Source organism: Stegastes partitus, unplaced genomic scaffold (genome assembly GCF_000690725.1).
Source record: "Stegastes partitus isolate 25-593 unplaced genomic scaffold, Stegastes_partitus-1.0.2 Scaffold166, whole genome shotgun sequence".
Classification (NCBI taxonomy): domain Eukaryota; kingdom Metazoa; phylum Chordata; class Actinopteri; family Pomacentridae; genus Stegastes; species Stegastes partitus.
The window spans coordinates 687,085-713,505 of record NW_007577897.1 but is presented as its reverse complement, the minus strand read 5'-3'; the positions used below and the strand labels follow the sequence as shown (position 1 = coordinate 713,505).

The following is a 26,421-nucleotide window of genomic DNA, read 5'->3' as shown; positions in this document are numbered from 1 at the left end:
CCCGTAGCCATGGATGCATCCTTACTGTATGTGCAACATGCATTATTAACTGATTTTCCATACCTTGCTTTACGTACATTCAGTCTGACTAAGCTCTTCTCAATACAGGATGATGCTGCTGCAGACCAGGCCACATTTCCAGCATCCAGAACAACCTTTAAGCATTTTGGTGCTCAACTAGTGCAAAAAGCAGAGCGCTAATATGCATTTAAAGAGATATTTTCTAGCAGAAAATCAATTAGTTTCTGCCTTGTTTTTCTTTACCTCACTTGGCGGGCTCACTGTTCGCCTGCTATCCTTGTTTAGAGCATCGCTATTGTGCAGTGTGAACGTCTGATACAGTATCAGAGCTTACTGGTTCATATCAGTGTTAAGTAGCCAGAGGAGTAACTGGAGTGGGGGGATGTATCCACCTCAGTGGGTTCAATCTGTCCTCATTGGCCACACACACAAGCTGCACCTCGCCAACACACACGCTCGCAAAACAGAGTATCAGGTAACAGCCGGTGAATTATTTAGCAGCCGCGATGAGTGCCGCGAAGCAGCAACCAGATTCTTCCACATCTTTGCGCCTGAATATTAATGATCCAGAGACCTTGACTTGAGGAAAGCAGAGCGACGAGTCAGAGGGAGAAGACTCCTGAAATTCTGGGAGAAAACGGTGCTGACGTCTGTTTTTTTTTGTTTTTTTTAATAAACGAGCACTGAAGCAGGACGACGGATCATTCAGCAGGATCCCGACACGACACAAGACTTGTGCAGTGAAAAGCTAAATAACTGAAATAAGTCAGTGGTCGAGTAAAAGATGGAGCTTAAAAGCTGTGTGGTACCTATCAAGGTTCGAAAATGTCATCATTGTTTACACGCTAAGGTTTCACCGCAACTATTTTGGTCGACAGAACACTACGAAATGTAACTCGAGAAGATTTAGCTCATCAGTTTACCAAACAAAAAGCTGTGGTGGCGCGAACAAGTTCAAATTCAACCACCAATATAATTGTGTTTTTTTACTCTTACTATCTTTCTCATATACATTTTAGTTTCTGTTTTCTGCTTCATACGCCACATTTATGCAAACGTCAATCTTTTTGAGTTATGCCAACTTCTAATGAAACTATGTTCATCCAACAAACTATACTGAGTTCAGCAAATTAGCTTTTATCGGTTTTAACTGTCTGAAGGCATGATAAGATGGGAGAGTGGACTTGAGATCCTGAACTTTAAATTACCTCAACTTGAATTGAGCTTTAAATCAACTCATGCAAAAATGTCTACACAGAATATTAAGTTGATTGAACGACGTCCATGATTACATCAACCTGAAAATCAGTAAACTATGACTGTTTATTTTGCAGCTGTGCATTTCATCAATGAGCAGGACTTCTGTAGTTCAGGGGGCGTTATTAGGTACTAACTGTGTTTTCTATTCATTTATACATTTTCTTTTATCTGTCTTTTAACACTTTACTTTTCTGTTGTCGTCTTATTTTGCTCGTCATAATTTCTGACTTATCCTGCCTCTGATGTTTCCTCTGTTCTTATTGAGTCCTTCATTTAGAACACAATCGTTTATGAGGACATTGGAGGGATACAACGTTTGTTTGTTTTTCTTTCCTTTTGTTCTGTAAAGCACTTTATGTTATATTTGTATAAAAAGAGCTGTACATTGATTGGTTAAATAACTGATTAGGTATCCAGCAGTCAGTGTGAACACGTTTTTGTTTAATATGTAAGGTTAAAGTACCGCTTTGGTTCTTGTTAAGTTACATAATTAGAGGTTTTTGTACATTCCTTAAAGTGGTTTAAATGTAAGCCTAAATGTTGCTTCCTCCAGTATGTCTAGATTTCTCAGTCTCCTTTCACCCCTCGAAACACTCGCTGCAGCCCAGCACACCAGCTCACCTCTGTTCAAGCACTTCAAAAGTCTGTGCTGCACAATAGCAAGCTGTAATATCGGACTACTTCAGGCATACATGTTCAAACCAGAAACTGATTTTGAAGCAGGATAATGCTACAGAAAGCCCAGCAAACTGAGGAGATTGTAAGTTTAAAGTCTTTGAGACTGTCATCGGTACGCTGCAGTTTCAAGATGGAAATGATCAGTGATGCTGTTGACTGCTTATTTCACTCAGGATGTAACTTCTAACACATAAAAATGTCATATGGACATGGTACCAAGGTAAAAAACTACATTATTACTGGAGAATCTTTAAATACATGAAAACAATGACCTGTGCCGGTTGACAGGCTTCATATGAGCTTCATGTACTGACAGACGTGTGTCACAATATACCTTCATTTCCACCATAATGCACAGTCTCCCAAACTGAAGATAAACTCTGCAAAAAAAAAAGACACATTAAAAGAATTGAAAGTAGAATTAAGACTTGTTTTTACTTTGACTTTCAATGTTAGTACAAAAACGTATGAAAGAACAGCGAATACAAATAGAACCAAAAGTCAGCGGGCCTTCTGCACTTCACATTGTGACGGGTGGAGATGTTGAAATTCAAGGAGAACGTGGTTGATGTGAGTTAGACCAAACTGTAGCTGCTCAAGACTGAGTTTCATTTATTAGCTCATAATAAGCAGAGTTGAAGTTTTGGCACTGCAGCTTCAGTTCTACGTATTTTATGACGTATGTTTTGGGGACAGTTCTGTTTGTGCTTGTGCAGAAGAGTTAAAGTAGAACGTAATAGCTTTAGTACTGTATGTCTTTGTGGCTCCTTTTTGCAGCTGTTCCTTAAAATGCAGTTTGCTCTCTACTATTAAGTGCTAATCTTCCTTTCAAATGTATTGCAAACCTACGAGCACCCTTCCCTGGTCCCTGCCTCTCCTCAGTAGTCCATGCTGTGCAGCTGGTTCTTCCTGTCACTTTTCCCCTGCACGGCTGCAGGAAGCAGCGGCAGGTTCAGGTCCGCGACTCGACGCTGCAGCGATGAGCGTAACTGAACTGAGTTCCTCTTGGCCCCGTTCATCCCTCCTCCTGCCCTCTCTCCTCCTCCTCCCCCTCCTCCTCCTCCTCCTCCAGCTGCAGACAGATCTTTCCTCTTCCCCCTCTCCTGCCTCAGGCTCTTGATAACTAGAGTGTGTTGTCTCTGCGAGGGGAAAGCAGGAGGTTTGGACCCGTTCACGAGGAGCCCTGGCGGTCCAGGTCGGCTCAGCCCCACCCAGGTCATCTTCCTCCCCCGTCCATCTTTCAGCCCCACGTTGCGCAGGCGTGGGAGGGGGGCGGAGGGGGACGTCTGCGGCGTCTCCATGGTACCCAGGTGCGCTCGGTCCGAGTTGTCGGCCTCCAGGAGCATCCTGGGAGAAATGCCGCTCTTCTCCGAGGAGTAAAACGTCTGTAGCTTCTCCAGGCGCTCGTTGATGCTCAGGTGATGGGAGTCGTCCTGGAGGCGGTTGTCATGGAAACAGTCCGACCCAGGGTCCGCCGCCCCGTCCGACTGGGTCGTCCTGAGCAGGTGCGTGTGTCGGATCGGTCTGGATGTGCTCGGCTCTCTGATTGGCTCGCCAGGTAAAGGGACTTGGCAAGGAGCGGAGTCGCAGAGCTGAGAGGCGGAGCTTTTAGGAGGAGAAAGATGGACGAGCTCCCTGTCGCCAAACACCGACACTGGAAGACACAAATATACGGATAAAGATAAGATAAGCTAGGATAAGACAAGATGCAATAAGATGGGAGAAGTTAAGTTAAGATACAGTAAGATAAGATAAAACAGGATAAGAAAAGTTAAGATACGATAAGATAAGATACAATAAGCTGGAATAAGGTAAGTTGAGTTAAGATACAATAAGATAGGAGAAATTAAGATAAAACCTTATTGATCCTGAATTCATTCTTGCCACAGATATTGCTCAAAAAACCAAAATGATACAAGTAATTCAGTGCCTAAAAAGTAGAAAAGCAATAAGTTATAAGTACTATACAATGCTGAAGTAAAATGAGTGAGCTAAAATACAAACTAATACATCATTCTGTGGATGCAGCATTTGTTTCTGTTTAACTTCCTCACCTTCAGGAAACAGCGTCTCTCTGGTGTCCAACGTGATCTCCTCGTCTGTAGCTCCGTCCTCTGCAGACGGCGGGGCGGGGGAGGGGGAGGGAAGGCGAGGGGGCAAGGAGGGGGAGGCGGAGCGAGGAAGCTGGGGCAGAGAGGGAGACGGGGGACGGTTCTCGTCGCCGTCCTCCCGGTGGTCCTTCCTGTGCAGCTCCTCGGCCCTCCTCCTGTTGCTCTGACACTCGGCTGCCCTCGGAGGCCTGTTGGAGTGCTTCGAGCTCTTCTCATTGGTCGGCTCGTTCTGAGGACAGGCAGTGATTGGCTGTCAGGAGGCCCTAGAATGTTTATTTACTGGCAATCCGCCTTTTGTCATTCCCATTTGATGTATTTGCACAAGCAGCAAGGATCAATGTGCTGCTTCTAAGCAGGGCTGAACGATTTGGGGAAAAAACGTCTAATTGCAGTTCGTCCTGACAGATGTTGTCAATTGTAATTACATTTTGCTTCACAGTATAATAGATTTAGACATGTGATGAAGTGTTACCACATGAAATACCATCAGAAGTGCGACTGTCACACAAGGAGGACGTCATGAAGTTGTAAAACCACTGACAGGACAGTTTAAACGCTGCAAATGACATCATGTATATCCTAAACCTTTGGCAGTTTGCTAATTGCATCGTTTCCAGTTGCAGTTTTGATTAGAAACGGACTAATTGTTTAACCCAACTTCTGAGATGTCGAAATAAACGACAAGCTGAAATTTCAAAGATACCAAGACACCTCAAAAATCAGCTGGTTGATGCTGCTCATCACGGTTACATTAATCAAGTTTGTTTTAATCTTCAAAGTCACGAGACGGCAGCAGGATTCAATCAACCAAGATGACTGCGCACTCCTGAGGAACGATGAATAAAAGGGTGCACATTTTCCACCCAGTAATAAGCCATAGAACAGTTAATGTTGTCTCCTGTTAGAGCAAATAGGAAGAGGGCAAAATGACCAAAACCTCAGGGAGTCTGACTCCAGCCGATGAGCTGTCTGTCATTCAAAATCAACTTCACCTGACTTCACAGGGTAGAGAGGGGAGAACGTCTTCCTTGGAGCTGCTGATGGGACTTTAATGTGCAGTGGTTAAATAAGCCGTCTAGACATCCCTGCTGTTTGTGGTGTCACTTCTTTCTTCAGACCACAATTGTCGGCGAGCAGCGGCAAAAGTGACCGAGCGCCGGGACCGATGAGAGCACCGTGTCTGGACAACATCGCCACTTGAAATGCCCTTTGTGTTATCAGCCCGCCGATCGTACACGGTTGGGCGGATTTCCAATTAAGTCGGTCATCTAATCTTGTTTACTCTGAATACTCCTGAGTGGGTTTGACTTTACAGATATGTTGACGTGACACCCAACCCAACAAGTGTGTCGAAGAACAAAGAAATCCAGGATCGTGTCAAATGATAGAGAGAGTTTACTTGAGCTAAAATGTCGATCGACATCTGGACAAACGGCCGCTGGGGTACGTTACACTAAATGTAAAACCTTCTTTTATGTCAGATTGTCAAGACGGAGGTGGAGATACAAGGAGGGCTTGATGCTTGAAGGGCAATTTGTTGTTAATAGTTATTATTGATATGATGTTGATCAGCACAGAATAGGGGTCTTTTATGAACTGTACCAATCTGTCCTGGGAACAATTCGGATCGTCTAGCTTGTACTGACACAGAGATTTTTCACCACGACTGTTATCTCTGTCTGTTTTCACCACTGGTCGGTCGCTCCATGACAGCGCACTTCCTGGTCTGGGACTTCTTGAACGCTGGTGAAAACTTGATGCAATTTTACGTATGATGTCTGGCGTCTAACACCGTCGAAGACATTTGTTTCTGTGATTGATAAGCCCGATACAACCACAGTGTATATACAGGTTCATGGAATTGTTCAGGTGTCAAAGCATTGTTTAGTACTTCAAAGACCTTCAGAGCACCAAACCTATCCGTCCTGTGTTCCACACATGTAGAGCTGCTTACTAACAAACTGATGCAAGGTTTTCGGATTGTTACGGGTCGGAATCTCAAGTCACGATTTATCCAACTTATATGCATTATCTGATACTTATTTGTGTACCTGTTGTCCAAAAACTATGACAACACATCAGACTGTTGTATTGAGTTTGATGTTGCTTCATCATGATGAACACAGGAACTTCAGTCTGTTAATTTTTACTCATGTACTTACTCTCTGGCGAACCAAATTTCTGATAACAGACCCAACAAATGCACTATTTCCCTTAAGATAATCCTAGAAACTATGTATTTGTGATCCCAGTTCATATCTAATTAAGAGGCCCATCTACATGGGAACAAATGCGTAGAAATGGTGCTTGGGTTTCTTGTTATTTGATGATAATAAGAACAAACTAGAAAAACCTGTCCTGCAACACATTTTACTTTTAAACATCTTATCCAAGTAAATTCAAGGGCGATGCTTAAGTTCTTTGCACTCAAACGAGCAAAACTGTTTCCAGAGTGGCACCAACACTTTCCTGGTCTAGCACCAAAACCTAAAGAATACTGTGACCAACAAGACCGACTTGGTGACCGCCATTTTTAATAAAACAGAGCTCGTCTGCCTCATCCGAAGAAGAAGAAAATCCACTTTCAGTATGGACGTGTAATCAAAGCAGCTGTGTGTAGAAACCTGATGATGTGTTCGTTTCACTGTCTCTGTTGTTTGATGTTTTAATGTCATCAGCTGGCGTTTAAAAAGCGGCGTCGCAAATATAAATGCCATCATTGCAAATGGTGGCACGAAGGGCGGCGCTCGCAAACGCCAGCCGCCATCTGCGAAGGCGTTTATAAATGCCGGCTGGTGATATTAAAACAGCGAACAGCGGGGAAGATGAGATAAATAATGACTTCATCAGATTTCCAGCAGCGCTCCCTGGAAGAAACAAACTGTCTCTTTGCACTCTGGTTTTCAGAATAAACTAAAGGGAGCTTCAGTAACATCATAAGTGGAAGTTGGTGCTTGACCAGATTTATAAAATGACTCCATGGTGGCTCTGGTGTCTGTGGGAACTGGTTCTTAGAGGGTTTGCAAGTGGAACCAACTACTGGATCAGCAGCAGTAGCACCAGCACAGACACCCACCAGCTATCAATGATTACAGGATTTATTGGGGATATCCTGTTACTGATCTCAGGGGCAGATCATGGCAATTTTTAAATGATCAGCAGAAAGGTAAGCCCCATTCTTATTTACATGCATTGTCTCGTGGGCATGTGTAACAACGGCTTCATAAGTTACTGGGCTATAAAAACACCCTCCTAATTATCCCAACATGGTTGGACACTCGTGTGCTGGCTGGAGGTCATTAAACCTTTGCAGAAGACTTTGTCATGGTGCCCCCCTACTAGCCAAACTCCCACAATGCTCTCTGCTTTCCAACAGTTCCTGCCTCCTCTGGTCATTAAAGTAATTAAAATGTGGCACAACAAGGTGCTACAGCTGATCCACTTTATGTGAAGTGTGTATTATCTAGGAAAACTGTATCGGGTGTCAGCAGATACTAAATATTACATGACTCAGATCGGATCTGGAGCTAAAAAACAAAAGAGAAAAATAATCTTGATCGGTTTATCCCTCACATGTATATAATGAGTATTTACAGCTTAAACAGTACCTGTTGCTGAGTGTTTGTTTCAGTGTTACTCCTCTCTCTCCATGTGTTCTTGCTGGGAAGACTCCAGTCACTGCTCTCCAGCTTCTGCCAAATACATCATGAACTAATATTTCAGTATGCACAGAAAATAATTTAAAAAAAGAAATGGTGAAAATGTGGCAGCAAAGATGCCAGGAAAAAAAAAGTAAAAAAAAAAACCAAAACTGCGTAATGCTGTAATGTTCAAAAACTGTAATAACAGCAAATAATTGTAAATTCATGACACTTCCATCTGATTCAAATACAGTAAAACTGTGTAATCTTACAGTCACACTTTGTAAAAGAACAAATTAGTCGATGGTGTACACAGTTTTGGCTTGTTTTAACTTACAATCAACATCTAAATTAATACTTTTTCTAAACGATTTTACTGGTTATTATCTATACTTTTTTTTTTTAAAAAAGGTAAGATCAGTAAATACAATTCACTGTTTAAACAAACTATTGACAATTTTCAACCTTCAGTTTTCAATATTTGCAAATATAACAATATTTTTCTCATATAAATGCAAAAAAAATTAAAGAACAAATTACATTTCATAAAAGTACAGATTTTTATTATTTTAAGTTATGTCGTGTGCTTTTTTTGTTTGTTTGTTTTTTTACAATGCACAAAATAACACTTTTTTCTCTAATTTTCCTAATTTTTTTCACAGTAATCTTAGAAAACACTGAAAATCTGGAGAATACCAGTAGATTTTTTTTTTTAAAGAAACTATATTTAAAAGCTGTTTAAAAGCATATATATAAATATATATATTTACAGTATACACAGGCCTGTGTGTGTGTAAGTAAAGCATGAACCTTGCTGGCTTTGGCTCCTTTCGGGCTCCTGTTGAGCTTGTTGAGCAGCAGGTGGTACGAGGCCATGATGGCGGACGGTCGGTTGCTGGTCAGCGTATGTATGATTTCAGAGAGCGAGTAGCCGAGCGTCTCCGTCATGAATGTCAGCACAGACGAGTTGAGATCTTCTGGACACAACCTGGGAAATAAGAAGAGGGACGGACGGGAAAAGGAGTCGCATGAATAAAGTGTAAAGAAAGTAAAGCAGAGAGAGATCTAAAGGGTCAGTCAGGATTTGTTGGTAAGGAACGACTTGTAACTAAAGGATTTGGGTTGAAGGCAGACCAGAGCTGGAGCAGTCCGTGCATCATTCATGTGGATTTCAGAAAACGCATTATTGCCAGGAGGAGCCATACATGATTGCATTTCCACACTGCGTAAAGTGATAAAAGCCTTTTAGTTGTGCTATAATATACAAAGCTGTTATGCTGCAGACCACAAAAATTCTCATTTTCTTGGAAAACATGCAGTGATTTCCCTCCCGCTTCTTTTTGCCCACATTGTAATGTTTACTGCAGAACTTTCCCTGAGGAGACTTTGTGTCCCTCTTTGCTCTCTTGGTGCAAATGTTCATGCTACAAATATGGTGCAATAATGAGGAGGAGGCATACTGCTGTCACACGAGAAAAATCAAAATGGATGAGTTTCACATCAGAACATGAAAAGATCAGAGTTCTAACAAGATGCTCTTTATATTATAAACAGATATCCTTATGTTATTTGACATGCAAACTTATCCTCTTGAAACAAATTTTCTTTCTTGTTTTCTGTGGTGAAAATCAAGTTTCTTAACATGCCTATATGGTGTTTTTTTTATGCCGAGAGATAAATCAAGAGTGAAACAAGCTGTGAAAACCATGACTGAACATTTCCACCTTGAAACTGCAGTTTACTAATGACAGTCGTTAAAACACAGATCATATTTCATGCACCAAAAATGATACAAATTAAACCTCATATATAAAAATGACTGTTTAATTGTATATTTTTAAATTATTATTAAAAAAAAAAAAAAAAAAGACTTTCCTGGCAATGTTTTCATGGTTCAGAAAAAAAAAAAAAAAAAAAGACTTTCCTGGCAATGTTTTCATGGTTCAGGCTTTACAGGGTTAATTCATGAAAAGTTTATTTTCATGGGGGGAAAAAATAAATAATCCTAAATGTGCAACTTTTGATGCACAGTGATGAATTTTTGGAGGTTTAATGAAATATTTATCTTCTGTTTATCTTGTTATACCCCAAAAATTTCATCTTATATTCTGAAAACCTCCATTGTAATAACGTACAACGTTGGATAAAAGTGAGGAAAATTTAGTATTTGCAGGATTTTATGAAGTTCATGATGAGATTCTGCTGTTGTTGAGCACGATGGATGAAACTGTGAATGAGAAAATGCCACCTACTCCACAGGGTTGCACTCATTTTACCGTTTGCACAGCCTCCTATAGTTTAAAATCCTTCTTTGTGTACATCGGCTTATCACAATATCATCCACTGTGCTCAATAACGACAGAATCTCTTTTTGTCTTACCCCAACGTGAAGTAGAACTTAAACAAAGTGCGCCATATTTTTCCATTTATCTGTCTTCTGCACTGTTTTCTCATTCAAACACGAGCTTTATGTCTTTAAAATATAACTCTTATCACATGAAGCAGTTTATCTTAAAACAAGATCAATCAAACATATTGTTATAAAAAGAAGAAAGGAACGTTTTTATTCTAATATAATGAGTTTGTATGTCCTGACACCATGAAAATATCTTGTTATAATAATGAACTTCTTTTTCTTGTTCTGGTGTGGAAATAAAAGTACTTTCATAAAAAAATATTAAAACAACAACTTTTCTTATATTTCCGTTCATTTAGAGAATGTCTAAATTTAGAATATATATTATTCTGTGTGTCAACAGCATAAATCCTCATTTAAAGAATGCATATTTCTGTTAGTTTAAAGTGTGTTTATACAGTCGTTCTCGACCTGTTTTTGTGAGACAGCGTGTGCAGTGGTTTCTTGGCATATCCCTCGTTGATCCATCTCTCCTCCATCGCCGCTCTGACACTCGGCCTCTTGTCTGGATCCGGCTCCAGCAGAGACAACACGAACGACACGGCACCTGCAGCACGAGCACAGACGACGCAGCGAGTTTTATTCACTTTCACAACTTTAAATTCAGTGATTTCAACATTTGCTTTAGTGTAAATTCTTACTGAACAGACTCACTGGCAGCTGCTGGTAGCAACTTTATTTTTGATTGTCATCCTGCACAACGGAACAAAGTAAACTCTCCTCTCTGTAATTTATTTATGCATGTTGTTCATTAATCAGGTGTCATCTTGAATAAACATGAAGAAATCAAAGCATGCTTGAACTTTCTGTCCAAGTAAAACTTTGGCTCAATCACTCTGTGGAGCACTTTCCAAGTTGCAAATTACACAAACAACCGTGTAACATTTACTTTTTTTTGGTCTGATTGCTGCTGTCGATTGCCCAAATGCAGCAAACCGACAGAGCTGAGCAATTAAAAGTGTTACACAACGACCTCGGCCTGATGTCACTCACTGTGACTTCACTGAAACTTTATCAAGAGGAGGAGAGGCAGGAGAACCCTTCAGGAGAACCGATTCCGCCTGTCAGCCCGCGACACAGAGCAGCCCTCTGCGGCAGCCAAGCAGGGTTTCAGTTCAGATGGGGATTCCAGATAAGCCTCACGGTCTGCAGGAGCAGATGGACTCGAACGGGACGGCTGCCACGTTCACAGACACACAAGCCAAGACTGGCCCCTTTTTCATTTACTACTATCGGTTGTCTTCGGTAACAGAGCCAGAGCAGCGTGTCTCAGCCGGGTCAACTCAGTTTGTTTGCAACCGATAGAATCAAAACACACTATTTACTGATTTTAAGTCGTGCTTCCATGGACGTTCTGCAACAGACACAAGTTGTTTAAAGTGACAAAAAAAAAGAAGTGTTTAAGAGGATATTGCAAAAAAAAAAAGTTTGCACGATCAAAACTGACAACTAAACGAATTAGTGAACCAATAAGTTTGACCAGAGTTCAGGGATTACTGGGCAGAAGAAACAGAAACGGTAAAAGTGACGTCGGTTTTTAGAAACACGCTGAAACAAATAGGTCCATTCAGAGGCAGGATTAAGTCTGAAAGTTAACGTGGACGTCTCACATGGCCGCCGTGGCAGCGGTACAGCGCACTAATCTGATCTTGTCACAGCTTCAGAGCATCAGCGCCGAGCCGGTTTTCCCCACAGTAACAGGAGCTATGTTTGTTTGTGGTGACATGGCGCCATGACAGAGTGTAATGGAGTGACTGTGTGTGTGTGAGGGACCAAAATACAGTAGAGAGAATCAGAGACACACCGAGGTCACTGTGGACGTACAGTGGAGGACGAGTGGACGAAGGAAACCATCAGTGAGACTCTTATTGCTTCGTTACAGACTGAATAAACACAACCAATTTTTAATTTTATTACCCTGCAGTATTTGGTTTAAAATAAAAACCTGCAGCTACATCAGCCCAAAACATAATCTAACATGTGTTTAAAGACTTTTCTGTTGTTTCAAAGTTTACTTTCCTTCATTACTTGTGACCAAATATTCACTAAATCCTTATCTGGACTCAAAGCACACCATTTTAACCTTAACTATATGGTTGTTCAGTGGGTGTTAAATAATGGAGCTCTGTCTAATCTACAAATCTTTGATGTGTATTGCATTACTTTCCAACTCCTTTTCAGTTGACCAAGCATATATTACATGGGGGGGACTAGAAGATGGAGGAAGAGGGTGTGACAAGGTGTATTTCAACCCAAATCGTAGTCCCACATAGTAAGATCTATCTCTTGATTAAGTGCTGGAGAATAGTGTGGCTGCATTATCATTCTGCAACCAGGCTCATTTGTGTTTCTTTAATATACTTTTGGAGGAAGTTGTTTTGCAGATCATTTGCACAGGATTCAAGCACCGTCACTAAAACAGTCACGGCAGCCGTTCATCAGGTGGAAGAGCGGGTTGTTCGTTAGTAGTAAGGTTAACAGTTTAATTTCCAGCCCTACATGTGCCAAAGGCAGACGAGCTCCTTGCATATCAGCTCTTCCACCATCTGTGTGTGAATGCATGAATAAGAAACACATTACTGTAGAATCTGCTAAGTCTGTCTTTGCTAGCCCACTTTGTAGAACATAATTATACTTGTTTGTATTGCTTTAAACCAATCGCAGTCGATGCAGGCGAGGTTAAGAAAAGGATCATTAGGTCTTGATCCAAAGCATCTGCAACATTTTGAATATTCAGTTTGGTAGGTTGCTGCTCAGAGGTCGGTGTTGTTGTTTAACGATAGATAATGAAATGAAGGAAGAAGCCAACTGAAATGAGCGACATCCTACATACACATCTCTAGTTTTTATTTTGTGTCTCCGGCTCTGGAGTTGCACATTTCTGATCTTCGGGCCACGTCTTCTTGTGTTTGTCGTCTGTTTCTCTTTGCCAGCCTTTGAATTTCTCTCTCTTCCTTCCCCTCACCTCAACCAGTTAAGGCAGACGGCTGCTCGCCCTCAACCCGGTTCTGCTGGAGGTTTCTTCCTGGAAGTTTTTTTCTTCATACTGTTTCCTTAAAAGGAAGTTGTTGGATTTCTTTTCACCATCCAGTGAGTCAGACTATTTAGGTCCAGGCTATTTAATTCACCAAGCGGGCATGAATCGCTGCACGATCCAACTCTTTGTCAAAATCATCCATTTTCAGCTCGTAGGTTGTTACTCAGAGGCTGTTGTTGCTTTTGATGACAAGCAAAGACTGGAAGGGCGGAGAAATTACCGACTTATACCCACAGTCTACATCCGGTGAGTCAGACTATCCAAACCTTGACATTTTCCTAAACTTTACCAAATAGTTTCGGTGCCTAAACCTAACCAACCAGCATGAGAGAATGAGACTTAAGTACAAAAATAATGATCACACTTGGGACCAGTACCGCATCCCTCCAGCCCTTCACTGCAGACTTTGTGGCTCTTTTGAAGCAGAAACTACTCCATCATACCTTTCAGCTTAGTGGGAGAAATGACGTTTCTAAGAAAAAAAAACCTAAATGAGAATGCACTAGGAATGTAAGCTCTCGAGAGACGACACAAATAAACGAGCCTTTGTTTCGGTACCTTTGCTGACGTCGCTGGGGATGCTGCTGATCTCTCCGTTGACCATCTTCTGGTGCAGCTGTTTGATGTTGAAAGGCTCCACGGTGAAGGGGAGAGTTCCTGTCAGCATGGCAAACATGCTCACACCTCTGCACAAACGCAAGGAAAATGTTGAGGAATCATACGTACACGATGCCTACACAGAAATGCACCGAGACCGAATACGCTGAGACCTACACAGACCAGACGTCCACTTTGGGTCCATACTTCCTGTGAGCGAGCAGCTCAGGGGCGGCGTAGGCTGGACTTCCACACTGGGTGCTGAGGAGCTCCAGAGATAAAGATTCAGCCTTCAGGGTGTTGCTCAGGCCAAAGTCTGTGTGAAATATCATCGTTTTGACAGCAGCTTTCTGTTATTGCATCTTCAGACACACTAGAAACTAAAACACACTATGAAGGAGGAAGCGTGAACGTACCAACTATCTTTATGTTGTTGTGCTCATCCAGGAGGAAGTTTTCAATCTTTAAATCTCTACAAAAAAAAAACAAAAGCGGTTCAGTCGAAAAGGAAGAATGGGGCTCATAACTGTTTTCACTAGCTCTGTCCTTAATCCTACAAGAATTTCTGGAGTTTTTTTTTTTTTGCCCACACATGAGCAATTTACTTGATGATGGTGGTTGTTCAATTTAAGAACTCCTACAATGTGTGTTTGGCCTTACTAAGCTTTTTTTTTTCTGTGTGTGTATTTATGGATATCCAGATGAGATTGGACCAAACTGGACCCACAGAAGCAAAAAAGAAAACCCCAAAGAGCTAAATTTGGGTTTGGGCAGAGCTCAAGCTTTAAAAACACTGCTGAAAAAGAGCGTTGTTTTATTTTATTTTTATTTTTTTCCAGAATGAACACTGAGCGGTCATTTAAACTTTTTTTTTTTAAAAGCGGTTCTTCTTGACTTACTATCACCTGAAAAAGTCTCCTCACTCCCCTAACGGTACCCCAGCCCCACCACCACCACCAACCACACCGCCTGCTCTAAAACTACCGAGCTAAATGAAAATCTGCGGTCAGGAGGGAGAGAGCCCCTATAAACTATAGCCTGGGAATCCGCCATGTTCCTTTCATCTGCCTTCATCTAACCAACAGACACTGAGAAACCCAGAGAACCCCGCTCGCCCAAGTTCAAAGACGGGAAGAAAAAGAGCGAGAGAAAGAGCGAGAGCAGACATTGTCATAAAGGAGAAAATGTATGCGGTGAACCTATTGAACGTGGGTGGCGGGAGGTGCGTTTAAGTGCAAATTTTCCATTTATTTCCAGTTTAATCATCTCTGTGTGGGACTGCGGCGGAGAGTGTGCATGCATGTGTGCGAGCGCGTGGGCGTGTTGCGACGAAGAGGTGCTGCTGAAGCGACGTCGTTGAGGGACTTCATTAGAGAGGAAGTCCATGATGTTGTGATGATGTGTGAATCATGGCGCCGGCGCAGGATGATGAGGTCATTGCCTGGTAATCACATTCCCACCTTCAGAGGAGCCAAAGTCTTAAAACCGAAGCGCAGCGCGTGTGTGCGTGTTGTGTGTGAGCGGCGTGCGTGGACGTGTGTGTGCGAGTATTGGGTCTCTAACACCTACACGTACTAAAATGCCACTAAAACAACGCTCTCATCTCCCACACCGCTCTGTGCCAGATGCAGCATTTCCTCGTCCGTAGGCTGTTAATGCCCTGCAAACTGCTCTGTGTGTGTGTGTGTGCATGTGGAGATGAAGCTACAACCCTAACAAATAGCTACTGTTAGGTTGGAGTGACATTTGAATGCCTCTTTAAGTTTTGCTCTTTAGTTTAACCAAAACTCTAATTGGGCCAGTTGGCTCAAAAGTAAAAACCAACTTTCTCAAGCTCCGGACCGGCTACACGTTGGCCTAACAAGCTTGGTTTTGGTGAATCACAAACCAAAAGACATCGATGATTTATTTGTTAAAAATAGAAAATGTTACGAATGTTTTAGCTGCACGTCCATGACTATATTTCAGTTTGAGCATCATCAAGACTTCTACCTCCTAAATCCTGAGCGGTTCAGTAGAAACCAACTGGACATTCCACATGTCATCCAAATGGCTTCTTCAGTTCTAATCACTCCTGTCCTTAAAAGCATCAACAGTAAAATCTTGTTCTTTCGCTGCTTCTGTGCCATCAGTAGTATACGTTGACTGCATCTCAGCTTAAAATGTGAGAAAGTGTACAAGCTTTCTTAAACAAAAAGAGAGAATATTAGTGTTAGGTATGAGTTCTCCTCAACAAAAAAAGTTCCAAAAGTAAGTTTAAAGTAGTACTAGAATATGTTTACATCAGAAACAGAAAGCTTTATTGTCACTGCACCAAGTAGTAACACTATGAATCATATACACACACCCTCCTCATTCATTTGTGCATCAATAAGTAACAACAACAAAAGCATCAAGAGTAGCAGCAAACATTGCAGTGTCCACATTTATTGCACATTATAGTGCCCACAATGATTGGGTGGTGGTCAGGCCTGAGATGTATGCCTTAAGTTTAAAATAAAACATGACTTTTCTCATACTGTGAGTCGGAAAAGTTTCAGGACCGGTGTCACAAAGGATATAATTCAAATCCAAACTAGAAATTTTCAGTTTTGAAGTAATCCCCCTGGAGTTTAACGCACTTCCCCGGCCTTCTCTGTCACGCCGCCATGCACTCCTGGAAGGATTCTTCCAGGATCCTCCTCAGCTCCGTCGTCACAGCCATCTTCATGTCGTCCATGTCTTCTAAACGGGTCCCCTTGATGACCCCCTTGAGCTTGGGGAAGAGGAAGAAATCCCACAGAGCCAGGTGGAGTGAGTAGGGAGGTTGCTCCAGCACGTTGATGTCCTTCTCAGCCAGGAACTGTGGGATGCTCAGGGCATTGTGAGGAGGCACGTTGTCATGGTGAAGCAGCCACCACTTGTCCTGCCACAACTCTGGCCTCTTCTGAACGAAGCAAACGCCGCAGGATCTCTTTGTGGACGTGCTGGTTGATCGTCTGAAGGGGAAAACTCGTAGTTTGTAGTTTGGGTTTGAAATATATCTCTTGTGATACCAGTCCTGGAACTTTGCTGACACACCTCGTACATTATCACAGCACCTCCTCTCATCCTCAATCCGAACACTTTCTATCTCTTTAAGGCCTCCATCCTGCAAAGAGGGAGAAAAGCTCCCTTTGATGTGGACTCTGTGAGTTTGCCGACCATTTACATGCACAAGCCCCCTCCAACTTTATACCATAATATGACTTCTTTAAGAGCACATCTCCCTCTTCATCCTCACAGTGAAAAGACTATCTGGAATAATGAAAACATTTTTAACTGCTGGATGCAAGATGTCACCAACGCCAGTCCACTTACGGTTTATGTGCACCGGAGGCTTAACGTCCTGCTTGTGTAAATCACGTATTGGAACACGACGGGCATCCAAATGGGTTCTGACAGAAAATCCTGCTCATATGTTCGCGTTTAAGGTGAACAGAGAAACCTCTTTGTCCGTCAGATGATCGTGAAAACAGCTTCCTAATGCATTCAAGTAAATCATGTATGAATATGAAAGAGGTGACATCACACACAGCACAGGGTCCAACACGGATCGGTTTTCGGGTCGCGTCTGTTCGACTACACATGCGTCCTCTTTTTTCAAAGTCTCCCAGACTATGAGGTTGCTGACTGTCAAAATAAAATAGAATAGAATAGAACTTTATTGATCCCTTTTTGGTGCAAACCTCAGGGAAATTGTTGAATGAATGAATGAATGAATGAATGAATGAATGAATGAATGAATGAATAAATCTAAATAAATCTAAATAAATAAATAAAACGACCAACAAAAAAACAGTTTAAAAGCAAAAACAAAAAGTTAAAAAAAATTGTGAAATATTGCAAATGAAAAAAAATGAAAATGAAAAAAAAAAAAGTCTGTTTAAACCAAACACAGCGGCCATTTTTAAAACAGAGTTTTTGTCTGTTGCTTTTTATTAATGTGTCACTTTTGTGTTTTCTATAAATTCTCGTTTAAACTCGTCTGTACTTTTACAGAAGTGTTCTTGACTTTAAATCTTTTATTTTTTACATATTACTTTACTTAGAACTGGAATGTGATTTTCTTGTTATAAACATATTAATGCACTACGTAAAGCACTTTGAATATTGTTTTGTATGAAATGTGCTATTTAAAAAAACACGTCTTACCTTGAGGCAACAATAAGCAAAACAAATGATGTTAAATGCTGCAGAAACAATGATGACTATTTCTATTTATATGACTATTTAGCTTAGACAATCACTTTATGACCAGGTTACCTTTACACCTGTAGCACCTGTAGATCACCAATAATGAGCAGGACAGAGCTTAATTTACTGCATTTTTTTGTGCATTTCAGTTTTAATCAATCAATTACTTTTTATTTTTATTACTTGATAAGTAAAAATACGGACAATCTGTTAACATTTACATGAAATGGAGAAAAAATAATGTACATCTTTATATTTGACAAATTGTAAACTGCAACTGTTCAGGACTTTGTGATGCATGCTGAAGGATTTATTGCAGATTTTGCACAACAAGAGTGAAAATCAACTGTTTCTGAATCATTTTGAAGGAGCTTTTTCTATCTAACCCAACAAAGTATCAGCACATATGCAAATGAGCTCACCTGGAAGAATGTAGAAGTAAAAGAGGCTGAATCTACGAGCTGTTAGTCACAAAGCAGACCAGATGAAGAAGAGCAGCAGAGGGTAAAGGTAAAGGTGCAGGTCATCGTGTCCATGCTCCTCCTGCGTGAGCGTCTACTGACCTGTGCACGATGCCGTGTTTGTGCAGGTGATCCACGGCGGAGAGGATCTGTCGGGTGTATCGTCGGACCTCCCTCTCCTCCAGCCTCTTCCTCTCACAGATCCGGTCCATCAGGTCTCCTCCAGCGCACAGCTCCATGGCCATGTAGTAGCTGTTCTCCGTCTCCAGAGTCTGACACATCCAGATCAAATACACAAAAACCTTTAAATGTCAGTCTACAGTCAGCACATCTGAGCGGATGTAAGGCTGTAAGACTCCATTAGAACTTTATTTGGACTTTAAATGGGTTATTTTTTACCTCCAGCAGAACCACAATATGAGGATGTCGGACCATCTGATGAATTCGAGGTTCTCTCTTCATGTTCTTCAGCACGTACGAGTCCTGGCGAGCTTTCTTCTTGTCTATCACCTTAATGGCCACCTAAACACACAAACACATACGTATACTTCATGATATTTTTGAAACCTTAAGTTGTCAAAAAAAGGTTTAAAGTAACACCTCTTTGCACACAGTTTTAAACTAATGATAAATGTGACTTTCGAGCCTTGCTCAAGGGTACTTCTGCAGTTCTTGCACTTCCTTCGCCTCCATTCATCTGGAGTTTTGAGGCCACAAATCCTGAGCTCGTCGTGAGTTTAACCCACAGAACAGCACTCCATACTAGAACCTTTATGTCCATATGGTGTTTTTTTATATGCCAGAGCGAAAAATGCAATCAACACCATGGCTGAGCATTTATGTCTTGAAATTACAGCCCACAGATGACACAGCAACACAAATTTAGACTTTCACACATAACAAACTTGGGAAACTTTTCCATATCATGGGTGGAGAAAGAAGGAAGGAACTTCATGAATCTACACATTCTAAAGGTGGCATCAGTGTAAGATTAGATCCAAGACATTTTGAAGTTAGAAAGAATTATTTTCAAAGGGAAAAACATTTCCTAATATGCACACAGACACAAGCTTTTAGGAGTTAATCAACAATCAAAGGTGGGCTTCAGTGCTTAATTTACAGCTAGCAAAAGATGAGAAACTCCGGTATAAAAAAAAAAGCCAAAAGAAAAGAGCAATAAGTCAAGCAAACCTCCCTGATTCGCAGAAAGAAATATATTTCTCATGGCACTGTCAAATAACAAGGAAGTCAGCTTTTATTACACTTAATTCTCTGACTTCTGGGAGTTTTAAGTGCTCGGTGGAAAACACTGGCAACTATTTGTGTTCTCACAATCAATTTCCCCCACAAGATAATGATGATGAGGAAAAAAGGACACAGTCTGCACTGGAAATAAAACTCCAAAATGTTATATTTATTGAAAGTGATGCAGCTTGTCCAGATGACTGCTGCTGCTGGCCTCACATGTAAACACTTTATTCAAGGCACAAGGCCCCGAAACGGCCGCGAACACTGTGCCAGTGTGCCACCCCTAAAAAACTGAGGGCTCAGTTTACCGCTATGTTCATTTCAGACTGCATGAGCAACCTTCTACATCCTGAAAGGTAACTCAGGAGACCTATTTAAAAAACCCAAAACACTTACTTAAATAAAGTCTAATTTATTGATTTCTAAAGACTTTTTAATGGGTTGCATTGATATAATAATGTTGCTAAATGCTTCAATTTAATATTGGGTGTAATTTAAACTCATATTTCTGAGTTGCTTGGTTTAAAGTTAAATTAAACTTAAGGTAACTTAATGAAGCCAGTTTGATAACTACATTTGGTTAAGTAAACCTAATTAACAGCGGAGCAAGTACATTTTTTAAAATGTGCCAACTTGAAAACTTGATGACAATTAAATGCATTACAGTCAAAAATCTCTTTAAAATAGACGAATGTAGAAATGCTACTTGAAGCTATTTAATTTTTATGAGAAATCTTGTGTTTATGCTACAAATCATTAAGTAAAAAAAAAAACTCTCATTGGAGAGGAAAAGTTGATTCTGCTGACTCAGTGTGGTTTGTTGGACGTCGTCATAACTCAAAAAGATTAATTTAAACTTTTTTTTTTTCACTATGCCCAAACATTAATGACTAAATTGGTTACATATTTTTTTCTAACATAATTCTTTTACAGTGTATATCATGAACACGTGCTATAATGTGACTTTGGTAAAAAAATAAAAATGACATTTTCAGAGGCCTCATATGCAGACTTCACCTTCACATGTATGAACCTGCAGAGGGTCACGGGGGTCAAGAGGAACAAACACCCCCCCAGCAGGTGAGTTTGGCCATCGCCAAGGCAACCAGGTCAGGCACAGAGCCAGGGTCAGAGGCTCGGCGATCGGTGAAGGTTACACATATACGTATGACAAACGTATGCAAACACATGCACTGTTTTCTATCAGCACAGTTTAGAGCTGCAGCACTGTCTTTGTTGTTCATACCAGGATGGAAAAAAAAAATTTTTTTCTTTTCTTAAGGCATATATTCATCTGCATGACATACATTATATGTATATTGTAATGAGTTATAGTTTAAATAAGGACATAGATTGTAGCTGCCATCTTCTGTTAATGTCTTTGCATCCGTTTGTTAGAATAAAACTCGCTTACTGTGCAGAAACGCATCCAATTCAGACCTCTCTCAGTCTGCTGGGCAAATGTTGTCCCCTAAACTCTTTTTAAGAGTCATAGTTATGAAATGAGCAGTAATAGTTGGTCTGTCTGAGTTTTTATGTGCATAACAAGAATAATAACAGGCCACTACCTTCTCCAGAACTCAAGTGGGTATAATTATCAGTTACAAGGCACTAGTTGTAACCGTGTAATCATAATCTTGCATGTGTGTGATCGTTTTCCTTGCCAGCGTGCCACCCTATCCAGTCCGAGCTTCTCAACTCTCAAACCCGGCGACAAAGCGACCGACCTTCTCCCCCGTGCCGATGTGCAGCCCCTCCATCACTTTGGCGAACGAGCCCTTGTTGATCATCTTGCCCACCAGGTAGGATCCCACCCGCTTGGAGTGGGGGAAGCTCCGCAGCAGCTCCCTGGGGATCTTCAGGGAGGGCAGAGGCAGCCGCTCCCTGCCCAGCCCCGGTGCCTCCCACTGGGACACCCCGCGCTCCCCTTCCGCAACCATGTCGTCCGGAGCGGGCTTCACTGCAGCAGCTGGCATCCCGGACAAGACCCGGGCCCCATGTGGCCGCCGCTCGCACAATCAGACCCGAGAACGGCGCAGTCTTTCCAGAACACACATACTAACATAAACAAACACAAAGTTCACACGAAGGAGGCGAGATCCAAATCCGTCTTCCTCTCAGCAGCGCTCCCTCAGGTGGGCTTATCCTTCATTCCAGACGCTCAGGCGTACAAATCCTCTGCTCTTCTTGGTTTATTGTACCTCTGGACGAACACAAGTGGCTCAAAGCGTCCCTCTGGCTTCTCTCGCTCTGTCTCTCTCTGCCGGTTAGTGGATGATTAACCGTCGTGTTCTTAGGTCAGCTCCAGTGATGAGGAGGACATTCTACACCGTAATCACCCCCCACCTCTCCTGACTCTAAGGTGCACACAGGTACTCACAGTTACACAGTAACCACTCAAAACTCTCTTTACCTCCTTGTTTCCTCTTTGAAATCTTAGTTTCTATACTTCTAAAGAGGCACAATCAGAAACTGTGATGTTTTGATGCCAAACTGAACTCGTAAGTGTACAGTTCACCCAAGGATGTTGGATTATAAAGTGAGCTAATCCACTATTCAGCTGCAGGATTTGTTTATAAGTCCATGTTTCAATCTGTTTTTCCTCATGTATTGCTCAGACAGACATTTTTGTAAATTACGATTTGCTTTCAAATAAGATATATTTATATAAGTTGGGAAAATGATGATACTTTAAAAGAGCTACAAGGCACATCAGTCAGAGCTACACTGGCTACTTCCCCCCCTGCTTCCAGTTTTCAGGCTCAGCTCAGCTTCCCAAGTGAGGACAGACATGAGAATGACATCAATCTCCTCATCAAACTCTTGGCAAGAGAGCGAGTAGAAGGCAACACCGCTTGCTCCTTTGTGGTGCACGGAATCAAATCCGCCCCCCCAGACACCCAACTTATTGAAAAAAATAAAACATCACATATCACCCCTGCATTGATTTATTAATCGCTCGGAAGAACTATCAATCATAAAGTGGCACAGTGCTTAAATAATACAGCTCATAACTGCATGATGGACCACTGCTGTGCTCGTCTGTGTACTCAAAATTCCCACAAACTATACGACATCGCCAAACCTCTCGAAAACAATCAAGTCTGCATCATATGCCCATATTACAGTCCACATGTATGGTGCCACTGGGGTCCCACAACCTCACAGAGATGCACATTTTCAGGACAATTTATTCCACCTAAGACACATGTGTATATTTAGATTATATCTTGTATTAATGTAGATTTTCCCAAACGGACTTAGATCAATCAAAACAATCAGATTAAAACAATAGATTTCTTTCCCAGCAAGAAGAAAAACACGTATTTCCCAAAATGTCAAACTATTCTTTTAAACTAGGTGTTCAGGAAGGAGTTGGTTAAAAAGGTCTCTGCCTGATAACATTGTCTCATACAGTAGATTATGCAGCAAATACAGCAGGAGTTTATGTGTATATGACCATTTTGTGTGTCGTGTCTACAAATTTTAGGCTTTGCATGTGTCGTTTTTTTTTTATAGTGCTAAAATAACACAGAAATGACTAAGTTTAGTGCTGAAGTCATGAGCAGGCTCATTCAGGATTCATTGAGAAAACAAGCAAAGTGAGTCGGCGTATTATCTTTTCACATACAGATTGTGGGGCGGCTGTGGCTCAAGTGATAGAGCAGGTTGTTCTGTAACTACAAGGTTGGTGGTTTGATTCCCCGGCCCTTCCACAGTTGAAGTGTCCTTGGGCAAGACACTGAACCAGAGGTTGCTCCCAGTGACAGGCAGCACCTTGCATGGCAGCTCGGTCGCTGTAACATGTAGAAAAGAAATTGTAGATTCATCATACCAGGGTGATCAGTAAAATAAAAGCAAATTAGCAATGTTAAAGCTCACCATTATAACTTTTAGCTTCATTATTGAACTCTGAGAGGTCAAAGGTCAGGGTCAATACCTCTGGGTCAACTCAGTGTGTTTCTTAATGAATGTTCTCCTCAACATCTCTTAATCTAACGAGGTATTTCTTGGCTAAATATAAATCTTTCATGATTCAAAGCCGACAGGTTTGTATGCCTCTGACAGCCCCGCTCTCCTAAACATCTGATGAAGGCATGGAGGGAATTTCTTAAAAAATGTCAGCTTGGACTCGAGGCTGAAAGCTGGTTAGAGTTTGACACATTTTTTTTGTCCATAACTCATGAATTCCTACACATATAATGATAAAAGTGTGCACAAATGAGAACACACAAGTGTGACACTAGGGGGAAAAGTCTGCATTAGGAAGACCAGAACAGAACTTCCACCCAGGAGAGTAAAGTTTGTGTCTCATCTTGGATCATTAGCCTCAGAGTTAGGTTTCGTTTGCGCTCACTGTTTGGTTAAAGTGTAGGCAGCTAAACGACTTAGTTATGTGTCGGTTAAAATACAACCCTTTCTCAACATGTTTGAAGCTTCTCCTGCTCTGTATTCTGGGTTACTAGGATGACTAATGTACTTATAATGTGTCACAAGCAAACAGAATCTGGGAGAACATCACATTATAACTGACACTATATTTTGAACACAATTTCATAATCCAGATCAGTTTTATGGCCAAGGAGGTTTTCACACATGAAGATTTGGTGTTTTGGGACATTACAGTAAACATTAAGAATGTTAAAGAAGGCTTGAAAGATCTAACAGCAAGTGTTGCAAATCAGTAAACAGTGAGTGTTTCAGGAAAAATACAAATCAACAGCCAGCGTGAGACATTTAGGGAATTATTAGAGTAATAATAAAGTAATAATTGAGCATAAATGTGCAAATGAGTCGCCTGAGAATGTGCAAGATTACATAGTAATAATCAGGAGAAAAGGCTCCTAACGAGAGAAAATGATGAAGTGATGACATTTTATATCCACAATGTCAAAGGTCAACTTCTAGTCTTTTTAAAGCACCTGTTTTTGGTTGTTAGTAAGAGGAAATGCATTTATTGAGAGGTAATAAAGTATAGAAACATTTGACAATTAAGTGATATTACACTGGGGTGAACTCTCCGGCTGTCAGTCTTCCATTTGAATTTCATTCCTTAATATTTTTATGCGCTACACAGCAGCTTATGCAGCGCTAACATTGAACAAAACACTTTTCTGGCCAATATTTAACACCATAACTGTCAGGTGGTAATTCCAGATTTTTAATTTTAACCTGAATGCTCAGTTAACATTCATCATTTAAAGCAAAAACAGGAGTTTTAAGGCCCTCAAGCGATGCTGACGCGATCAGAGCCGTACAGACACACGCCATGACGTTGAGGTTCGTGGCCGACGGTCACCATTGAAGTACGTTTCTTCCTGCCGCTGTGTGTATTAAAGTGCACGTCTGTGTGCACGTCGGGGTCAGATTGCACCGCGTTGCCGCTCGATTCTTCCTCACTCAGCTGATGAAAGGAGGGATAGAGCTTTATATCCGCCATGTAACCCAACCCGCTCACACACACACACCCCACCTTACACAACCTTTAACTGAGCGGCTGTAGTAGCCAAGCGAGGCCTCTAGAGTTACCTTTGCTTTAAACATGTTGATACTGCATAATTCGATTTGGCGTTGGGAGCGTACGCGCTACTGCAGCAGCCGCGGCAGCCTTTCGCGCACTTAGGCGCCGTTAAACTCGCAATCAAAACACTTTGTCGACCATTTTCCTCCCAGTAGGTGACCATGCCAGCGTTTAAAAAAAAAAACTCTTTGAGATGCAATCAGCGACACCAGGTCCAAACCGTCTGAGCCGTAACGAAATAAAAGACACATAAATACACTGGTGTCAACAGTTTTTCCCGAATATTCCGAAATGAGCCACAGAACACAGAGGCAGCCTGCTATTAGTGGTTTCACATCAGTAGAATTCAAAATGCTGTGAAAAGACCAACCCAAACCCTTTCAAGAAAATCATTAATTTTCCTACACGGGGAAAAATCTCATGTCTTAATCTTCAATGTGCGCTCATATGCCTGGAGTCCTACACTTCATAAAAGGGTCTTAAGGCCTTGGCGTGAGCGCCGGAGAAGGTGTTAACACACCCTCCCTAATGCCGAGGAAGGGTGTCAAGCTGTATCTGGCTCTGAAGCGGACGAGGAAGAAAGAAGCAAGGGAGAAAGAGTGGCAGAGGGAAGGGGCGAATGAGAGAACGAAGCGCCGGAAGTGAGCGAAAAAAAGCTCAAAGAGGGAGACAGGATGAGTGAGAAGGAGAGAAACCGAGCTTCACTACTGCAAAACAAATGTGAATTAATAAGCCCTCGAGAGACTTTTTATATAACCTCAGCTCTGCCATGCTCAAATGTTTTGCAGCGGAGGCCTTTTCTACGTGTGTGTGTGTGTGTGTGTGTTAATGTGTGTGTTTCCATGGTTCAGAAAAGGTCATTCTCACTGCCAGAGACCACAGTCTATTTGTGTGTGCGTTTTTATGAGCGCACACATATTTGTACGCTAAAAGTACGGCGATGTGTGTGTGTGACTTTTTTTTACTTTTACTTTTTTTTGGAGATTATGCCACTTTGCATCTACACACGTGCATGCATAAACTTCATTTACATGCCGTACAGTATAATTATGAGTGTATACATAGTCCGCTGTGTGTGTGTGTGTGAGTGAGTGTGTGTGGCGTTGGTGCACAGGAATGCTGGCTTGCCTGTAGGACTTGGCGAGCTTCTCGGCGGTCACATTAAATGAGAAGAGAAACCCCCTTCTGCTTCCTGCCTGTAATAAATGGATCCCC

The 26,421-nt window shown here is 41.6% G+C and overlaps 1 protein-coding gene across 1 annotated transcript; it reads right to left on the bottom strand.

Moving 5' to 3' along the window:
• Positions 1 to 2,625: 2,625 nt before the first annotated feature.
• On the bottom strand, positions 2,626 to 21,661 carry LOC103355735 (hormonally up-regulated neu tumor-associated kinase homolog). The gene is made up of 11 exons (XM_008279631.1): positions 21,413 to 21,661; positions 18,837 to 18,959; positions 18,540 to 18,709; positions 14,178 to 14,233; positions 13,939 to 14,077; positions 13,723 to 13,850; positions 10,539 to 10,674; positions 8,522 to 8,699; positions 7,679 to 7,762; positions 4,014 to 4,299; positions 2,626 to 3,613 (listed from the first exon to the last, which is right to left on the bottom strand). Exons 1-11 carry the CDS (start codon positions 21,659 to 21,661, stop codon positions 2,838 to 2,840), a joined length of 2,325 nt encoding a protein of 774 aa, XP_008277853.1. The 3' UTR covers positions 2,626 to 2,837.
• Between the last annotated feature and the right edge of the window lie 4,760 nt (positions 21,662 to 26,421).

Coding starts and splice junctions, on each gene's coding strand:
- LOC103355735 (XM_008279631.1), bottom strand. CDS start 21,661: ATGCCAGCTGCTGCAGTGAAGCCCGCTCCGGACGACATGGTTGCGGAA. Junction 4,300..7,678: donor AAACAAACACTCAGCAACAG/GTACTGTTTAAG, acceptor GCCTGTCCTCAG/AACGAGCCGACCAATGAGAA. Junction 3,614..4,013: donor AGAGACGCTGTTTCCTGAAG/GTGAGGAAGTTA, acceptor TGTGTCTTCCAG/TGTCGGTGTTTGGCGACAGG.